This window comes from Phocoena phocoena, chromosome 11 (genome assembly GCF_963924675.1).
Source record: "Phocoena phocoena chromosome 11, mPhoPho1.1, whole genome shotgun sequence".
Classification (NCBI taxonomy): domain Eukaryota; kingdom Metazoa; phylum Chordata; class Mammalia; order Artiodactyla; family Phocoenidae; genus Phocoena; species Phocoena phocoena.
In genome coordinates this window covers 80,949,467-80,966,977 of record NC_089229.1, presented here as the reverse complement: position 1 = coordinate 80,966,977, position 17,511 = coordinate 80,949,467, and the positions used below count along the sequence as shown (strand labels likewise).

General features: G+C 36.1%; 1 protein-coding gene across 3 annotated transcripts in view; it reads right to left on the bottom strand.

The window, feature by feature from the left end:
- ITPR2 (inositol 1,4,5-trisphosphate receptor type 2) overlaps window positions 1-17,511 on the bottom strand; it is a 523,170-nt gene that overhangs the window by 142,146 nt on the left and 363,513 nt on the right. For 2 of the 3 annotated variants that reach the window (XM_065887013.1, XM_065887015.1), the window contains exons 41-44: window positions 16,594-16,850; window positions 7,362-7,562; window positions 4,388-4,498; window positions 317-412 (exon numbers count right to left, since the gene is read on the bottom strand). In XM_065887013.1, the coding sequence (XP_065743085.1) occupies window positions 317-412; window positions 4,388-4,498; window positions 7,362-7,562; window positions 16,594-16,850 (665 nt within the window). The remainder of the gene's footprint in view (window positions 1-316; window positions 413-4,387; window positions 4,499-7,361; window positions 7,563-16,593; window positions 16,851-17,511) is intronic. The other variant, XM_065887016.1, reaches the window with a different exon arrangement.

Below are 17,511 nucleotides of genomic sequence, written 5' to 3'. Positions count from 1 at the left end.
CACCTATATTCCAATACAAAAACTAAAGAAAAATTTTTTTCTGGCAAAAAATAATTTGCAGATAGTTTAGGCAAGTGTGAAAATCTAGTTAAGAAAAGCACTTAAAGTGGATAAAGCCAATGAAGAAATAAGGACCCAAATCACACAGGCCTTCGCTATCATGGGGCTTCTGAGGTACTTGTAATAGCAGGTCTTGATGTGCCATCGTGCCTTGGTAGAGCAGTGAAAGCCAGTAGACATTTCCCCTGACATGCATACTATAAATTGTCCCTTTTAGGTTACACATTATTAACACAGCTTTCAAAAGTTTTCTTACCAGTTCTCTGGGTCTCATGTTAAATAGAATTCTTTCTGCATTCTCACTGTCATGTCTACTTTCCATGATGGCCAGCAAAAGCTTGGAGGCATTGTTCTAGAGATACAGATTGAGTTGATACACATGAAAGGTCTATTTCATGGATTAATGATCCCCTCAATTTGTTTTAACTGAGATTATCAGGACTATTTATTTTTAAATCAAGCAGAATTTTAAACTGCTAATTTAGTTTCGCTTATTAACATTTTAAAATAGAGTATTTTACTTTATTGTTAACAATAAATAAAAATAATGAATATGAGAGATATGTTACAAAGGATATTTTAAATATTGGTGAAAAGGAATTTTAAACACAAAATTGAGTTTATATATAATGCATTAAAATCTAATCATATCTTCCTTGACTATTTCCTAAATAGGCATTTCTATGATGAAACTTTAACAAGACACCAGTATCGACAACACATTCCACAAAAATGGCGTATAATTTACAAAGAATTTAGCATAATTGTTTTAACACGAAACATTAACACACACTAGCAAATCAAAATTTTAAATAAATTTGAGCAATAATCAGTGAAAATTAATCTATAAAATTCTAAATTCATGAGCTAGAAACAAAATATTTATTGATAACAGTTTACTAGTCTCCCTACATGGTAGCATATATGCAACATTTTTACCATCTGGGTTGTAGAAGAATAATATTTTCTATTTCTGTTTAATAGAGAATAAAAACAGCTTACGTTGTCTTTGGTGTTTTCTAATTTAGTTTATAAATATATTGCCTCAAACATGCTTACATATTGAAATCAAAAACGTTTCTGATACAGCCAATTTATTATCCAAAACGGGTACAACATGGTTATACACTATCTTGCAACACAAAGTACAATATCTTCAACATTTGGAATGATGTTTCTTTTTATTTTTTTTTAAGTCTTTATTGAATTTGTTACAATTTTTGGCCGCAAGGCATGTGGGATCTTAGCTCCCCAACCAGGGATCAAACCCACACCCCCTACACTGGAAGGTGAAGTCTTAACCACTGGACCGCCAGGGAAGTCCCTGGAATGATGTTTCTTTATACTGTGTTTTCAATAGCACTGCCCTAGAATTGTGGCAAACTGCAAGATGATAAACACGACCTGGGAGTGTTTTTGTAATATTCACTTAGATAAAAATCTCAACCTCCACACACGCAGAGCCAAATGGCTCTAAGATGCTTCTTAGTGACTCAAAATTAACATCTTACGGGATGAAAACTTAAATTGAATCAGTTGTTTGGTGATGCAGGCATTCATAATACAAATTTTGTTAAAGTTGTGCAAATTAATTACACTGGATATTTTTAATACCAAATTCTACCCAACTATTTTTCTTTCAGAAATACAGCCTATTGATTAAATGGCTAATATTAGTAACGATGACGATAATGTGATGGTGATGATGATACCAACGTCACTAACCCATCCTAAAAAGATGTTAGGATTTTGTGGGAAAGGTAGCATTATTTTTTCTGTTCCATTTTCAATTTTTACAGATTTGTACTAATCCTAAAATTCCTTTTTTATAACCTAGCATCCCATATTAAACAACATACCTAAAAAAATAAGGCTCCAGTGTTAGTGGAGAGCTTAGATCCTTAGAGCAATATTAATTGACCCCATAGAACTGAAAACTAAAACCCTGGCAACGCTAACAGTACTCTCTAATGAACCTCACTCAGCAGGCCCAATACATAATAGCTTAAAAATACATCCAATTTCAGAATGCTATTGGCAATACAGTATTTTTTCTGACCAATCTTTTTCATACTATGTTGGAGGAATAGAAATCTTGTAAATGACTTACTGAAATTTGAATCAGTTTGAAAGTACAAGAGCCTATATATGCTTAGAAATCAAATTCATGTGTGTTAATAGAGGATTTTCTTCCAAAGGAAGCTGGAGTCCTTAGAAGAAAAACAAAAAACAGAAAACCAACAATAGTAACAAAAAAACCTACCTATTTATAAATTTAGCACTTTATAGTCCCAGATCAGTTATGAAATATAAATTAAAAGGGACAAGATATATGCATCAGAAAATTCATAAAATGGTATAGTAAATTAGTAAAGTTAAATATACTTAAAATTATAACTGGTTAAGTATAAATTTAAGGGTGGATGGTATAAAATAAAACATTAACATTTTTAATATGGAATCTCTATAATGTTCTGGAGAATTTATAATTAAAAGCATACTACCTATACCTTCTAAAATTTGCCGATATACTATATCATTCTGTCTTACAAACATTGTTCTCATATTGGCCATTATGTACAAAGCCTCATGGATTGTTTAGAAATATACACTCACCTCTTTCTTTAAGTAGAAAACTATGAATATTTTAAGTCAAATTCATTCATTTTGTATTTTATACATACCTTGATCTATCCAACTGTCATAGTTTGAAAAGGTATATATAAATTATGCCTAGAAACATAAATGAAATTTTAAGTGATCCTTTTTCAAAAAAGATTTCCATTTGAATAGCCAAGAGTATCTTTGTACTGTTAAGTCATACCCCATCATTTAATTTAGGTTTTTTTACATAGGTCTGGATTTGTAAATAATCTGTATGCCTATACTTTGACAAATCCTTCAGTATTTTCCCCATTAAGTTATGTCAGTTAAGAGTGAGACTTAGGGACTTCCCGGGAGGACCAGTGGTTAGATTTAGACTCTGTACTTTCACTGTGGAGGGCCCAGGTTCAATCCTAGTAGTTGAGGAACTAAGATCCCACAAGCCTTGTGGCATGGCCAAAAAAAAAAAAAAAGAGACAGAGAGATTTAAAGGTATAGTCTCTAGGTAAATAAAGGATTTTAAAAGCCTGTTTCTTTATGAATTATGGTTAAAAATGAATTCAAGATATAATAATTTTTTTCTAGTAATTCAAATTAAGCTGTCTGTTATATAGGCCTAGGCTGTTTTTACTAAGTGAAGCATGAAGCTAATTAGGAAAAGGACACACGTTCAATCTACATAAGGATCACCTTCTTTCTAATCTATGAAGATAAATACCCAAAGATTATATTTATTGCAAATGAAAATAGTTAACTTATCTCTTTGTTTGCTTATTAAGAGCCATTAGCACAATCTCCACATAAGTAGTATATATATATAATATATATTCCATTATATATCTAAATCTATATTTAGAAACACAATTATAGAAATATCATTTCTATTCTTCTTGGCCATAAATTTACCCATTAAAAAGTTAAACTTTATTCTCTCTATGATATTGGATCGACCTGTCTTTACAGAAAAATTTTATTTAACCAATGATTTTTAAACCTGTTTAACACTAAACATATGTGGTCTTTAATAATTCATCTCAATTGAATAGCATGCCTTTATATTTGGGATTATATAGTTTCTTGTGTATATTCATTTATCTGTTTCTACTTGAACAAAAAGTTGAAGAAATTTTTTTCAAAATGCCATTGTGCTCCTGACCTCTGATAAATGGAACTGCTGGGAAGTATGCGCATGGTTTAAGGTGAAGCACCTCCTCAAAGGGAGTGTGAAAATGGCTTAGCTTATTTGGGGAAAAAAATAAGATTCTAATATATAATAAAAGAAAACAACTTTTAGAAAGTAGAGAGACATAAAACTAAAATGCAGCCCTCCTCTGACATAGTCTCATTAATCGTGACTTGCTAGATAGAATTCTGTAGTCAAGATGAATTAAAAATATATGGGATAGTGAATGTTCAGAACCTTTTGCTCCTCTATATAATGAAAAATAGAAAACAAAAGCAGAAGAAAAGCAGTAAAACAAAGTGGCTGCTTAAAAAAACTTCCAGTAAAGTACCCTCCAACTAACATTACCTCAAATCTTATTTGACACTTTATCAGGAATTTAGTGCTCATGGTGCTTTTACTATCCCTTTCTGCCAATTCATTAGTTGAAAATACCTTGCTTTTTACAAGACCTACTTGAAGATTTAGAGTCAACTCTGAAAGGGAGTTTTATATAGAGAATGTCACTCCCCACCCCCCCGAATAGTGGATTTACTCTACCTTTAGTTGGAGCACCAGGTCCATTCGATATTTACCAAGAGGGTTTATGTCATTTAGAATCAAAGCAATGATGATATCAATCCCATTAGATTCATGAGTAGCAATACATGTCTAGGAAAAAAAAATGTTTGTAAAATGACACTCTATTTACGACATAAGTGCACTAGAAGCCATGACATAAAATTACAGACTCACCTTAGCTTTTCGACTTTTACAATATAATTAAAATTTAACTTTGAGATTAAGTCTAAGATAACTCAAAGGTTTAACTTTAACTTATTCTTTTGCATAGAGTCTATTAGTTGATTAGTATTAGTTAAATGGCTTTGTATGAAGAACATAGAGATAGACATTGTATGAAACAGGTATCTTTTCAATGAACCATTTTAATAGAATTTCAAAAAACAATGGATAAGTAAAACACTCAGTCAATAAATTTTAATATGCCCTTCATTAGAGGAATTCTTTAAATTTAGAATTTTAAGTTCTGATCTATCCAGGCTAAGAGAATATTCCTATTTATAAAAGGAATGCGCCCCTTATGCCCAAGGTTTGTAAATAAACTTTATTGGAAATGATGTAGCAACTTCATTTATCTGCTACTTAATGCTAAATGAGTAACAAGTGATGCTGTTGATCATTGTGGCAGCAGACAGGCTATACAGGCACCTCCTGATGTTCTGGAGACATCTTGTCAATTATGGTGGTTGAGGGAAAAGGTCAAAAGATTCCTTAAACTTAAGTGATTCACAGAGGAATCTGACTTGAGAAAATCTTATAAAATATCCTGAGAGGGGCTTCCCTGGTGGTGCAGTGGTTGAGAGTCTGCCTGCCGATGCAGGGGGCACGGGTTCGTGACCCGGTCTGGGAAGATCCCACATGCCGCGGAGCGGCTGGGCCCATGAGCCATGGCCGCTGAGCCTGCATGTCCGGAGCCTGTGCTCCACAACGGGAGAGGCCACAACAGTGAGAGGCCCGCGTGTACCGCAAAAAAAAAAAAAAAAAAAAAAAAAAAAAATCCTGAGAGATAAATGTCAGTATTTTGAAGGTTAGGGTCAACAGTGCTAGGACTCCACATTTAATTCATTTTATAGGACTTGAAAATCAGGAACTTGTGGGTTTGAGTTTGTGGAGCTACATCTTACCACACAGCACCCACTGTCAAGGTGTCTGAAAAACTGAAACCCACGTAAGATAAATGAGAAAGAGTAAAATCAAAGTGACTCTGACAGGACTGTTATTTTTCAGAATGGGCTTCATTTCTCCCTTCATAAAAGGAAATTTTTACTCCCCTGACACCCAAGAGAGGTGTTTTCCATCCGTCTTCTACATCTCCTGAGGTTCTTCTGATGGTTAAAATGTTTGCTAAACTTAGAGGGAAGCAATTTGCAGATTGTGTCCGGAATTTGCAAGCCACTTTCTTTTTATCCACACACTTCCAGAGCACGGGGTTCATAGTAAGTGTATTTCCAGGGTATACGGGATTCACGCTATTTTATTATTAATTTCTACTTTTAGAGCTTACCTGATTTAGTAAAAAACCAAGAGTGGAGAATACCTGTTTTCTGTTATAGATATACATGATTTTAACCAACAACAAAACCAAATCTTTGAATTTGCATGTATTTCCTTAACTTTAAATCAACAGTTAGGTTTTCTTGTATCGTTGCCCTAGGAGAGGGAAATATAACACAGAGCAGAATCCACAAACTCTCTCACCATGTCACGTGCATATTACGGGGGGGGGGGGGGAAGAAGTATGCCCCTAACAAATTATTTATGTCAATAATTGTGTTTTTGTTCTACATACCTATGCATTTACATGTATGTGTGTGTGCATTTTTGTACATATACATCATATAATTCACAATAGAAAAGCAAATTACTTTTTTCACTTTTCTATATTAAGCACTGATATTTGGTCTCAATGGCTTCTTTAAAGTTAATAACCAGAAATGTCTGTGACTTGAAAACTCTTCCTTCCAGGGTGGATCCATGCTTGTGATGGCAGCCCTGTAACAACCTGTGTAGATGTGAACAGTCAGTAAATTCCAGGGTGCCCCCCACTTTACTAGTCCAAGTGTTCTACTGTCTACTCCTTCTATGTGACTGTGATATCCAAGAAAATGGAATCAGAGACAAACACTCTGGAAAAAGGAGTCGAAACTTTGCCCTGGAAAATGTAATACAGTTAAAAGCGCACTCTAAACTAAACCACAAGTCCTCAGTTTTTTGTTTGTTTGTTTGTTTGTTTTTGCGGTACACGGGCCTCTCACTGTTGTGGCCTCTCCTGTTGCGGAGCACAGGCTCCGGACGCGCAGGCTCAGTGTCCATGGCTCACGGGCCCAGCCGCTCCGCGGCATGAGGGATCTTCCCGGACCAGGGCACGAACCCGCGTCCCCTGCATCGGCAGGCGGACTCTCAACCACTGCGCCACCAGGGAGGTCCAAGTCCTCAGTTTTAAGAATGGCCCTACAACGTACAGATTCGGTTACTCTGAGACTCTAGAACACCACTTGATTTCTGAGTCAGAACCTATTCATCAGCAAAATGGAAGAACTATTACATATCTCATAAGTTTATTGTGAATATGAAGGAGATAATACACACAACCCACTGCAGTGGAGCCGAAGAAACCAATGGGAGTTGATGCCACAAATCCTAAAAAGATTGACTAAAGATGAAAACTGATCAATGATGAAAAAAACATATTTAACGTTTTTTGATAACTCTGATTTTTATGTGGAATAGTTTCATGGGAATTTCCTTTTAGGGTGAAATTAAATTAAAATATGGCATAGTATTTGTTAGTCCATAATTCAGTCTTTGTATGTTTTGTTAGGAAGGTAAAACTATCTGGCAAAGCAAGAAGAAAGATCTTTTACATGCACACAAAGCTTGGCTCCTTCACCAAGCTGATCCTTTTGCTGACTGGTCAGAATACTTGGGCGTGAAGGACTGCTTTCACAGTTACCTGATTTTCATGGCATGGGCCCTGGCAATACTCAGTCAAGCTCTCCAGAGTCTGGTTGACCAGCACTACATTCTTCTCATTGATGTAGAGACCCAAGAGGCCCAGGCCACCCGTCGTACTTCCACAAATGCAGTCCAAAAACTGAAGGGTCTCACAAACAAGGTTGTAATTTGTTTTGTTGTTTTGATTCCTCAAGAAATTCTAAAGGCAAAAGAAAGCATACCTGAAGCATTAAAAAAAAAAAATCACTGTGCTAATTGTTTTTAGTTCTCTCCATAGGAGTGTTTTTCTAACTCGAGAGGATCCCCGTGGTAATGTGGGATGGAATGGCTATTTATATGGAAGCATTTATATTTATTAAATTTCTCCTGGGTTTAAGAAATAAAAGATGCATTTTTTCCCCAAGCATCTATATTTATCAGTATGGTTCGTAACAAATATTTCTCAACATCATTGTCTTAAAACTATATACAAAGGACAAAAACAATAGGTAGTAGGAAAAGGAGAAGGAAAAAGAAACTGGAAAGAAATTCATTAGGGAAAGAAGAAATCAAATATTCAACTAAATGATCCCTTATAAACAGTGTAGCTTCAAACAGTAAATGATGCAACCATTACGGAGGGCAACTTGGAAGCACCTGTCAATATTTTCAGTTAACATACGACTGCAAAGAGGTTCACGGCATACTGCTTATAACAGCCCAAACTGGAAACCACACCATACCCATCACAATGTGACTGATTTAATAAATAAATGTACATCCAAACACTGGAATATACTGAAGCTATAACAGTGAGGTACTTCAATACGTACTGATACAAACATAATCTAGTAATAAGTAATTTAGTAATAAGATATATTACTAAATGATAAAAGTAAGTGGAAGACCATTATATTGTGTGTGTATTTTTTTTTATCATCTTTATTGGGGTACAATTGCTTTACAATGGTGTGTCAGTCTCTGCTCTATAACAAAGTGAATCAGCCATACACATACATATGTTCCCATATGTCTTCCCTCTTGCGTCTCCCTCCCTCCCACTCTCCCCATCCCACCCCTCCAGGCTGTCCCAAAGCCCCGAGCTAATATCCCTGTGCCTTGCGGCTGCTTCCCCCTAGCTATCTACCGTACTACGTTTGTTAGTGTGTATATGTCCATGACTCTCTCTCGCCCTGTCAAAACTCACCCTTCCCCCTCCCCATATCCTCAAGTCCGTTCTCCAGTAGGTCTTGTGGGTGTATTTTTTAAAGGTTTACATGTACAGATCAGTATGCTTATATGTGCATAAAAATTTCTGGAAGGAAACACAACCTGTTAGAGTGATTTTGAGACCTTGCCCGCTTGCTGACAGATGTGGTCCAGTAGCTGGAGCAGCCGGGGACCTGCAGGAACTGGATCGGCAGCCAGCGGCGGACCCTCTCTAGAACCAAGTCTATCGAGAGATTATGCATTCTGTCCAGTCAATGCCATGGATAAGCATCCCCACGGTCTCAGTGCTCCTGCTAGAGGTGAGAGGTTACAGCAAACTATATGACAGCATAGAGGAGTTTCCATACGTATTGCTGAGGGAATAAGAATCTTACCGATCTTCTTTAAAGAACGAACTTCTGCAGAGGGCAGACAGCAGAAGCAAGAACTACAATCTTGCAGCCTGTGGAACAAACACCACATTCACAGAAAGAGAGACAACATGAAAAGGCAGAGGGCTATGTACCAGATGAAGGAACACGATAAAACCCCAGAAAAACAACTAAATGAAGGTAGATAGGCAACATTCGAGAAAAAGAATTCAGAATAACAATAGTGAACATGATCCACGACCTCGGAAAAGGAATGGAGGCAAAGATCGAGAAGATGAAAGAAATGTTTAACGAAGATCCAGAAGAATGAAGGAACAAACAAACAGAGATGAAAAATACAATAACTGAAATGAAAACTACACTAGAAGGAATACATAGCAGAATAACTGAGGCAGAAGAACGGATAAGTGACCTGGATGACAGAATGGTGGAATTCACTGTTGCAGAACGGAATAAAGAAAAAAGAATGAAAAGAAATGAAGACAGCCTAAGAGACCTCTGGGACAACATTAAACGCAACAACATTTGCATTATAGGGGTCCAGAAGGAGAAGAGAGAAAGGACCCGAGAAAATATTTGAAGAGGTTATAGTCTAAAACTTCCCTAACATGGGAAAGGAAGTAGCCACCCAAATCCAGGAAGCGCAGAGAGTCCCATACAGGATAAACCCAAGGAGAAACATGCTGAGACACATACTAATCAAACTGGCAAAAATTAAAGACAAAGAAAAATTATCAAAAGTAGCAAGGGAAAAATGACAAATAACATACAAGGGAATTCCCTTGAGATTAACAGCTGATTTCTCAGCAGAAACTCTAAAAGCCAGAAGGCAGTGACATAATATACTTAAAGTGATAAAAGGGAAGAACCTACAACCAAGATTACTCTACCAGGCAAGGATCTAATTCAGATTCGATGGAGAAATCAAAAGCTTTACAGACAAGCAAAAGCTAAGAGAATTCAGCACCACCAAACCAGCTCTACAACAAACGCTAAAGGAACTTCTCTAAGTGGGGAACACAAGAGAAGAAAAGGACCTACAAAAACAAACCCAAAACAATTAAGAAAATGGTCATAGGAACATACATATCGATAATAACCCTAAACGTGAATGGATTAAATGCTCCAACCAAAAGACACAGGCTTGCTGAATGGATGCAAAAACAAGACCCATATATATGCTGTCTACAAGAGACCCACTTCAGACCTAGGGACACATACAGACTGAAACTGAGGGGATGGAAAAAGATATTCCATGCAAATGGAAATCAAAAGAAATCTGGAGTAGCAATACTCATATCAGATAAAATAGGCTTTAAAATAAAGAATGTTACAAGAGACAACGAAGGACACTACATAATGATCAGGGGATCAATCCAAGAAGAAGATATAACAATTATAAATATATATGCACCCAACGTAGGAGAACCTCAATACGTAAGGCAACTGCTAACAGCTGTAAAAGAGGAAATCCACAGTAACACAATAATAGTGGGGGACTTTAACACCTCACTTACACCAACGGACAGATCATCCAAAATGAAAATAAATAAGGAAACAGAAGGTTTAAATGACACAATAGACCAGATAGATTTAATTGATATTTATAGGACATTCCATCCAAAAACAGCAGATGACACTTTCTTCTCAAGTGCTCACAGTACATTCTCCAGGATAGACCACATCTTCGGTGATCAAGCCTCAGTAACTTTAAGAAAATGGAAATCATATCAAACATCTTTTTTGACTACAACACTAGGAGATTAGAAATCAATTACAGGGAAAAAAAGTAAAAAACACAAACACATGGAGGCTAAACAATATGTTATTAAATAACCAAGAGATCACTGAAGAAATCAAAGAGGAAATCAAAAAATACCTAGAGACAAATGACAATGAAAACAGAACGATCCAAAACCTATGGGAATGTAGCAAAAGCAGTTCTAAGAGGCAAGTTTATAGCTATACAAGCCTACCTCAAGAAACAACTCAAATAAACAATCTAACGTTACACCTAAAAGAACTAGAGAAAGAAGAACAAACAAAACCCAAAGTTAGCAGAAGGAAAGAAATCATAAAGATCAGAGCAGAAATAAATGAAATAGAAACAAAGAAAACAATAGCAAAGATCAATAAAACTGAAAGCTGGTTCTTTGAGAAGACAAGCAAAATCGATAAACCATTAGCCAGACTCATCAAGAAAAAGAGAGGACTCAAATCAATAAAATTAGAAATGAAAAAGGAGAAGTTACAACAGACACTGCAGAAATACAAAGCATCCTAAGAGACCACTACAAGCAACTCTATGCCAATAAAATGGAAAATCTGGAAGAAATGGACAAATTCTTAGAAAGATATAACCTCCCAAGACTGAACGAGGAAGAAGTAGAAAATATGAACAGACCAATAACAAGCAATGAAATTGAAACTGTGATAAAAAATCTTCCAAGAAACAAAAGTCCAGGACCAGATGGCTTCACAGGTGAATTCTATCAAACATTTAGAGAAGAGCTAACACCCGTCCTTCTCAAACTCTTCCAAAAAATTGCAGAAGAAGGAACATGCCCAAACTCATTCTATGAGGCCACCATCACCCTGATACCAAAACCAGACAAAGATACTACAAAAACAGAAAATTACAGACCAATATCACTGATGAATATAGATGCAAAAATCCTCAACAAAATACTATGAAACAGAATCCAACAGCACATTAAAATGATCATGCACCATGACCAAGTGGGGTTATCCCAAGGATGCAAGGACTCTTCAATATATGCAAATCAATCAATGTGATACACCATATTAACAAATTGAAGAATAAAAACTATATGATCATCTCAATAGATGCAGAAAAAGCTTTTGACAAAATTCAACACCCATTTATGATAAAAACTCTCCAGAAAGTGGACATAGAGAGAACCTACCTCAACATAATAAACGCCATATATGACAAACCCACAGCAAACATCATTCTCCATGGTGAAAAACTGAAAGCATTTCCTCTAAGATCAGGAACAAGACAAGGATGTCCACTCTCGCCACTATTATTCAACATAGTTTTGGAAGTCCTAGTCACAGCAATCAGAGAAGAAAAAGAAATAAAAGGAATACAAATTGGAAAAGAATAAGTAAGACTGTCACTGTTTGCAGATGACATGACATGATTTGTATGGAGACACAAAAGATCCCAAATAGCCAAAGCAGTCTTGAGGGAAAAAAACAGAGCTGGAGGAATCAGACTCCCTGACTTCAGACTATACTATAAAGCTACAGTAATCAAGACAATATGGTACTGGCACAAAAGCAGAATCATAGATCAATGGAACAAGATAGAAAGCCCAGAGATAAACCCATGCACCTATGGTCAACTAATCTATGACAAAGGAGACAAGGATATACAATGGAGGAAAAGAGAGTCTCTTCAATAAGTGCTGCTGGGAAAACTGGACAGCTACATGAAAAGAATCAAATTAGAACACTCCCTAACACCATACACAAGAATAAACTCAAAATGGATTCGAGACCTAAATGTAAGACTGGACACTATAAAACTCGTAGAGGAAGACATAGGAAGAACACCCTTTGACATAAATCACAGCAAGATCTTTTTCGATCCACCTCCTAGAGTAATGGAAATAAAAACAAAAGTAAACAAATGGGACCTAATGAAACTTGAAAGCTTTTGCAGAGCAAAGGAAACCATAAACAAGATATAGAGACAGCCCCCACAATGGGAGAAAATATTTGCAAACGAATCAACGGACAAAGGATTAATCTCCAAAATATATAAACAGCTCATGCAGCTCAATATTAAAAAAACAAACAACCCAATCTAAAAATGGGCAGAAGACCTAAATAGACATTTCTCCAAAGAAGACATTCAGATGGCCAAGAAGCACATGAAAAGCTGCTCAACATCACTAATTATTAGAGAAATGCAAATCAAAACTACAATGAGGTATCACCTCACACCAGTTAGAATGGACATCATCAGAAAATCTACAAACAACAAATGTGGAGAGGGTGTGGAGAAAAGGGAACCCTCTTGCACTGTTGGTGGGAATGTAAATTGATACAGCCACTATGGAGAACAGTATGGAGGTTCCTTAAGAAACTAAAAATAGAATTACCATAGGACCCAGCAATCCTACTACTGGGCATATACCCAGAGGAAACCATAATTCAAAATGACACATGCATCCCCATGTTCATTGCAGCACTATTTACAACAGGCAGGTCATGGAAGCAACCTAAATGCCCATTGACAGACGAATGGATAAAGAAGATGTGGTACATATATACAATGGAATATTACTCAGCCATAAAAAGAAATGAAATTGGGTCATTTGTTGAGACGTGGATGGATCTAGATACTGTCATACAGAGTAAAGTAAGTCAGAAAGAGAAAAACAAATATCGCATATTAACGCATATATGTGGAACCTAGGGAAATGCTACAGATGAACTGGTTTGCAGGGCAGAAGTTGAGACACAGATGTAGAGACCAAACGTATGGACACCAAGGGGGGAAAGCTGCGGGGGGATGGGGGTGGTGGTGTGATGAATTGGGAGATTGGGATTGACATGTATACACTGATGTGTATAAAATTGATGACTTATAAGAACATGCTGTATAAACAAACAAAAAAAAGTGATTTCATGGGGGAATAAACCTGGTGAAAGGGTAAGCAAAGATGGAAACTTTTATTTTATTTTAATTTATTACTTATTTTCACTAATTTAATTTACTATTTAATTCATTTGAATTCATTTCTACCATTTATTCTATTTCCTTTTAGTTTGCATTTGTGATTTTTTTCCCAATTTTTTGTATTGTGGCAAAATATACATAAAATTTACTCTTAACCATTTTTAAGTGTACACAGACGGGTGGTATTAAACATATTCATAATGTTTAGCCACCATGTCCATCATCCATTTCTATAACTCCTTTCATCTTTGTAAAACTAAAACTCTACACCTATTCACAACTCCCCATTCTCCCTCTCCCTAGCCCTTGACAACCACCCTTCTACTTTGTCTTCATTATTTTGACTACTCTATCTCATACAAGTGGAATCACACAGGATTTGTCTTTTTGTGTGTCTTATTTCACTTAGCATAATGCCCCCAGGTTCATACACGTTGTAGCACGTGTCAGAACTTCCTTCCTTGTTAAGGCTGAATGATATTATATTTTCTGTATACACCCCATTTTGTGTATCCATTCATCTGTTAATGGACACTGGGGCTGCTTCTATATATTAACTATTGTGAATAATTCTAACACTTATTTGTAATAAAACAAAACTCTTTTATAAAGTAGCATTTTCCAAATTGTTTGATCCCACATTCCTATCAGGAAGATGTTTGATCAGATACTACATGTCCACTTCCCACATGGACAGACCACATGGGTCGGGATAAGTGCACAGGCACATATTCAATATCTTCCCTCTGCAAATAAAGCTTCTGGTCTTTTCCTGCTGACAGCTCTGCAGCAGCTCTCTCCAAGTTGTGGTGGGGTGGTCCACAAGAGTCATGGCTTCCACCATTCATTAATTCCTGAGGGTCTCATCTCCTTGGAGGATATTCAATCCAAATTAATATGAATCTACCCTCTCTTACCAATTCAGAACACCTGCACTTTAGATGCTTACTAGAAAACACAGCTTCAAACTCTGCTGTCGCTCTAATACTGGAGTCGTGCTCTTAGAAATGATGTCACCATTCATGTGGTTTTTCTATGGTGACATAAGCAGCATGTACAAATGATGCCCAAAACAGAGGGGCCAAAATTCCTAGGCACACCTAAGTTCATCTATTTGACAACAAAATATGTACCAAAGATGTAAGGCCAGGATCATATTAATTTACAAAGGTATCAACCTTCACTGCTGTAAAAAATCCTCTTCCCCAAGTAAATCAATGAAGTTAGAACGCTCCCTCACACCATACACAAAAATCAATTCAAAATGGCTTAGAGACTTAAATATAAGACATAACACCATAAAACTCCTAGAAGAGAACATAGGGAAAATATTCTCTGACATAAATTGTAGCAATATTTTCTTAGGTCAGTCTTCCTAGGTAAAAGAAATAAAAGCAAAAATAAACAAATGTGATCTAATAAAACTTATAAGCTTTTGCACAGCAAAGGAAACCATCAACAAAACGAAAAGACAACCTACAGACTGGGAGAAAATATTTGCAAATGATGCAACCGACAAGAGATTAATTTCCAAAATATATAAACAGCTCATACAACTCACTATCAAAAAAGCAAACAACTCAGTTGAAAAATGGGCAGAAGACCTAAAGAGACATTTCTCCAAAGAAGACATACAGATGGCCAACAAGCATATGAAAAGATGCTCAACACTGCTAATTATTAGAGAAATTCAAATCCAAACTACCTCACACCAGTCAGAATGGCTATCATCAAAAAGTCTACAATAAATAAATGCTGGAGAGGGTGTGAAGAAAAGGGAACCCTCCTACACTATTGGTGGGAATGTAAATTGGTGCAGCCACTATAGAAAAGTGTGGATGGTCCTTAAAAAATAAACATAGAGTTACCATATGATCCAGCAATCCCACTCCTTGGCATATACCCAGAAAAGACAAAAACTCTAATTCAAAAAGATACACTTACCCCTATATTCACAGCAGCATTACTTACAATAGCCAAGACATGGAAGCGACCGAAGTGTCCATCAACAGACACATGGATAAAGAAGATGTAACACACACACACACACACACACACACACACACACACACACACTGGAATATTACTCAGCCATAAAAAAAGATTGAAACAATGCTATTTGCAGCAACATGGATTGACCTAGAGAGATACCACTTATATGTGGAATCTAAAAAAATAGTACCAATAAACTTATTTACAAAACAGAAACAGACAGAAAACAAACCTATGGTTACCAAAGGGGAAGGGGGAAGGAGGAGGGAAAAATTAGGAGTATGGGATTAACAGATTCACACTACCATATATAAAGTAGATAAATAATAGGGATTTACTCTATAGCACAGGGAACTATTCCATATCTCATAATAAGGTATGATGGAAAAGAATTTTAAAAAGGAAATATATGTATATATATATATATGAATCACTTTACTGTACTCCTGAAACTAAAACTATACTGTAAATCAACTATACTTCAAAAGCCAAAAAAAAAAAATCCTCTTCTATATTAACTCTGTTTCTAATGAAGACATACAAAGATACTCTGTATCCACACTCAAGAAATATGAACTGAGTTGGGAACGATGAAAGCCTCCACAGTCTTATAAAACCATGAAACGTACTGATGAGGCAAATGGGACCTTACTTAACAAATCCCGGAGTCCTAAGGTTAGAGGATACCCACTGAGGCTAAAGAGATGTGAGTTGAAAATGCAAAGAATGATACCATAGGAGCCTGATTTTTTTTCATGCATAAAGGAATTTTCCTCTCACTCTTCTTCACTTAGATACCAAAGTTTCTTCCATTTCAGAAGAGCACTATTGTTTTTATTGTTTCTCCCAAACTCTCTCCAAAACTACTTGTTAGTTTTATTTGAATTTAACTACCTATAATCATAGGCTGTATGCTCGGCTTTCACACAAAATAGAACAAATACCTGCAGTTCCCGGTTGTGATTCTCACAGAGTAACTGAAGAAATCTCAAAATTGGCTGCATGATGGCAATGGCAGGACTCATTGTTACTTCCTCCGCGGACTTTTCCTCAGCGTTTCCCGCTTCTGATCCTGTGCAAATGATGTCTATTTCTGGATCCATTTCTCTTCTGTACGCACAGTATGCTTTGGATGTTGCCGAAGAAGCTTCTGTTAATTGCCCTTTCATTCCCTCTTTTAAATGTAATGATGAATCTCGCACTGAAAATAAAGCAGTATTCTTATATTTATGAATTAACTTCCTTTTGCTAATTAAAAAAAAGACAGTTATCCAAATTCTCTAACAATTGAATTTAAAATCACCTGACAAGAGGTGCAAGAATTTCCCAAAAAGAATCCAAGAGGTAGCAACTAAAAAATTAACTTTGCACTGGGATATTAAAAAAAAGATCTTAATGCTTAGCCAATTTTAGAAGGGCTCCTGTCTTTGTGATAAATATAAAATGTCAGAGTTCCTGAATACGAGAAGGTGGGAAAATAGGGCAAACTTCAAAAATGTTAATATTTAGACGATTTGTATTTACTACACTGATGACTTCATTATTCCAAATATCAAAAATCTTTCATAGGGTTTATTGCTGTAATTCCTGTTCTTACAGTTTAAATTTCATGAACATTCAGAAGGTTTGGGCAGTTGTTCTTAACCATAAATTTCACACTGAAATCAAACATTTTCATGTCACTTGTTGCTTTGCACTGATAACTCCTTGCTTGAGCCTGGCCCTACAGAGCTCTTTCAAGGTCAACCCCATGACCACAAAAATTCAAGGATGGAGTTCCATAAACAGAGTCACAGCTGGAATAATTAGACTAAGACAAGTGAGATAAAAAACATAAGAGAGATCTAAAAACTGTGTTACCC